The sequence below is a fragment of the Ipomoea triloba genome, chromosome 1 (assembly GCF_003576645.1).
Source record: "Ipomoea triloba cultivar NCNSP0323 chromosome 1, ASM357664v1".
Classification (NCBI taxonomy): Eukaryota; Viridiplantae; Streptophyta; class Magnoliopsida; order Solanales; family Convolvulaceae; genus Ipomoea; species Ipomoea triloba.
In genome coordinates, this window is record NC_044916.1 from 19,028,696 (window position 1) to 19,031,743 (window position 3,048).

At 39.1% G+C, this 3,048-nt stretch overlaps 1 protein-coding gene across 1 annotated transcript; it reads right to left on the reverse strand.

The window, feature by feature from the left end:
- Positions 1-246: 246 nt before the first annotated feature.
- Positions 247-2,744, reverse strand: LOC116001161 (cytochrome P450 76A1-like). The gene is made up of 2 exons (XM_031241053.1): positions 1,824-2,744; positions 247-938 (listed from the first exon to the last, which is right to left on the reverse strand). The coding sequence occupies exons 1-2, from the start codon at positions 2,742-2,744 to the stop codon at positions 324-326; spliced, it is 1,536 nt and encodes a 511-aa protein (XP_031096913.1). The 3' UTR covers positions 247-323.
- Between the last annotated feature and the right edge of the window lie 304 nt (positions 2,745-3,048).

The window sequence follows — 3,048 nt, forward strand, 5'->3', positions numbered from 1 at the left end:
CGGAAACGGATACGGGAAGGTGGGGGGGTAGGTGAGAGGAGAGAGGATCTAACCTAGGCTAATACCAGATGAAAATAGATTTTGATTGATAACAGAATTACAGGAACGCTACAGTACCTATATGAGAGTTAGCATAAAACTCTCCTAACCTATAGGTACTGACTATTGACTAAAAGCTAGCCATTATTAATACAACTATATAATATAAGAATATAATATGTGACATGGTTAACAGTAACAAATGGGTTTGTATACAAGGAGATCATTACCGTGCATCGATTACGAGAAGACGGATCAAAATTCACAACAATTAACATAAAATTTCAATTAAGTTGACTTTTCCTTGCAATTGCTCTCAATGGTTTGAGTTTTCTCACGGTGACTCCCATCCTCTCCCTAGTGTCCCTAATATCATCATCAAAATCACGGTCAATTCCCCAGTCAAACGCATGCAACAATGACCCTAACACTAGGTGCAACATCCTATGTGCTAGAGGAATTCCAGCACATATTCTTCTTCCTGCTCCAAATGGTATCAACTCGAAATGATGACCCTTATACTCAGTTTTCAAGTTAAGAAATCTCTCTGGTCGAAAACTTGAAGGGTTTCCCCAGCACTCTGGGTCTCTCCCGATTGCACAAACGTTAATGAAAAGTTGGGTGTTTTGTGGGATGTGGTATCCCATGAACTCTGTATCGTGAATTGCTTTCCTAGGAACCAAAAATGGTATTGGAGGATGTAGCCGCAATGTTTCTTTTATGATAGCTTGTAAATATTTGCAGTTATCTATGTCGCTTTCCTCAAATTTTCGATTCGGTCCGACCACTTGAGCTAACTCGGCTTTAGCCTTATCCATTGTTTCGGGTTTCAACAGTAGTTCGGTCATTGCCCACTCGATACTGCTACTTGTGGTTTCCGAACCAGCCAAGAATATCTCCTGGGCATAAGGTGTCAAAAGCTAGCAATTTAAGATGACTTGAAACAATAATTGGATTACTAGAAAATGTTATTGTGTTTTACCTTTCATTCATATTTAATAATTATTTCATTATAATTTATTTAATAATTATTTCATTATAATTTTGAAACAGTCATACAATTTTAACTAATTCAATCACTACCTAACTCTAAAAAGTAAAAACATGACATGATTTGAACTCATTAATTGTCTATATATTCTAGTCATTTTTAATTGAAATTGCTGGTTGGGTGGTTTTTTTTTTCCCCAAGTTAAATTTAATGATAAGATTGAATAAAGTTCTTCTAACATTTCAAATAGAATATAACATGATATGGTTACTCCTACTCTTTTAAGTTAAACACGTTGTATCATATTATTTATTTTAATTTTTTGTCATATTTAAATCTTGGCCTTATTAAATTTGATCATCCTTGCTTAGAGAGTTAGAGCAGCATTACAAATTCAATTTTAACCTCCCCTTAAATAATAAAATTATACTTAATTATGTGGGAATTGGGATGGCTCTCGATTATGTATATGAGACCCATTCCAGAACATTAATTTTGGATAAAGCTCCAATTCCCCTATATAGAGGGCAGTACTCCGACTGCTATCCCTAATTTTGCATCATCGTTGAACAATCAAAAACTAGCTTTCTATTTTTTTTCTATTATAAATAAATTTATTTTATTACTCATTCTATCCAATTTTATTAGTCTAATAATTCAGTTTACAAGAATGACTTAATTCATAAAATAAATATAAAATTAATTTACAAAATTTATATATTTATGAACTATATTAAAAATATTATTAAACACACAAACATAAATAAAAACAAAGTGTCAAATCTAAACGTACCATGATAATAATGATGAGCTCATGCTCAGAAAGTGTTTGGGGTTCATCTTTTCCGTTGCCTTCAAAGTTCAACAGAACTTCAAGAAAATCTTTCTTCCTGCTTTCTGCTCCCTCTGCTTCCCTTTCCTTCATTCTCTCTTTCAGAAACCCCGACACAATCTCGTACGTGTTTCCCAGGTCGCGGTTCATTTTCCTTTTGAGACCTTGAGGATCAAGCCAGCGCAGACATGGAAACACGTCGACGATGTTGGGGTGGCCGCCCCACTCCATCAGCCCCATCATCGCCGTGAAAAACTCCGACCCGATTCGAGATTCCGGATCCACCAGGTCGCGGGACAGAATTAGATTCCCCAGCATGTTGAACAGCGACAGGAACACGAATCTGGCGACGGCGACGGAGGATCCGCCAACTGTCGTCTCGTTCTCGATCCAGGTCAGCAGGACGTCGGCGCATTTTCGGCGGACGGGGACGGTCTCGTTGATCCGTTTGGTGACCAGCATCTCGACGGTCATGATTCGCTTCATCACCCGCCAGTATGTGCCGTAGGGAGCCAGCGCCAGCGACCCCTTCTCGTAACTCTGAGCCGTCATCACCTCCGTGATGGTCCGGTCCGCGAAGGCAACGTCGTGGTTCTTGAACAGCTCCGCCGCCGCCTTGGCCGTGAGCACCACCACGGTGTTAATCGAGCCCAGCCTCAGCCAAACCACGGAGCCATACTGACGTTTTAGGCCCATCAGAGTCTTGTGTGGCATCTCACCCAGGTCGAACATGTTGCCGAACACCGGCCATCCCCGTGGCCCGGGTGGCAGCCGTTGCCTGGAGATCGTTTTGCGGCGGTGGAGGTGGAGGTGGAGGACCACAGCTGGTACTAGAATGCTGATAATCCAAACAAGAAACCTCCCCGCAAACTCCAACTCCATATTTTTCTTTAGGCGCACTCTCCTCTATTACTGAATTCCATTTAAATAAAACGCGACCCCAACTTTGTCTGTTTGTCACTTGGGCAAAATTTAAAATAAAAATTAGGATAAATGTCAAATAAGTCCACCAGGTAAATGTCAAAATGTAATTAGATGCTCAAATTAAAAAATAAAAAGATTTTAATTAAACTCTTAAATTGATTACAACTGTGCAATTAACATATTTAACAGATACCAACATGTAATAATTAAGTTAATTTTGATTGCATGGTATCGTATGTGGCATCTCATTCAAAAATAAAAA

Excerpts from the sequence above, each read along its gene's own strand:
- LOC116001161 (XM_031241053.1), bottom strand. The coding sequence starts at position 2,744 with ATGGAGTTGGAGTTTGCGGGGAGGTTTCTTGTTTGGATTATCAGCATT. Across the intron at positions 939-1,823 it reads AGCTCATCATTATTATCATG|GAGATATTCTTGGCTGGTTC; the intron begins GTACGTTTAGAT and ends CCTTATGCCCAG.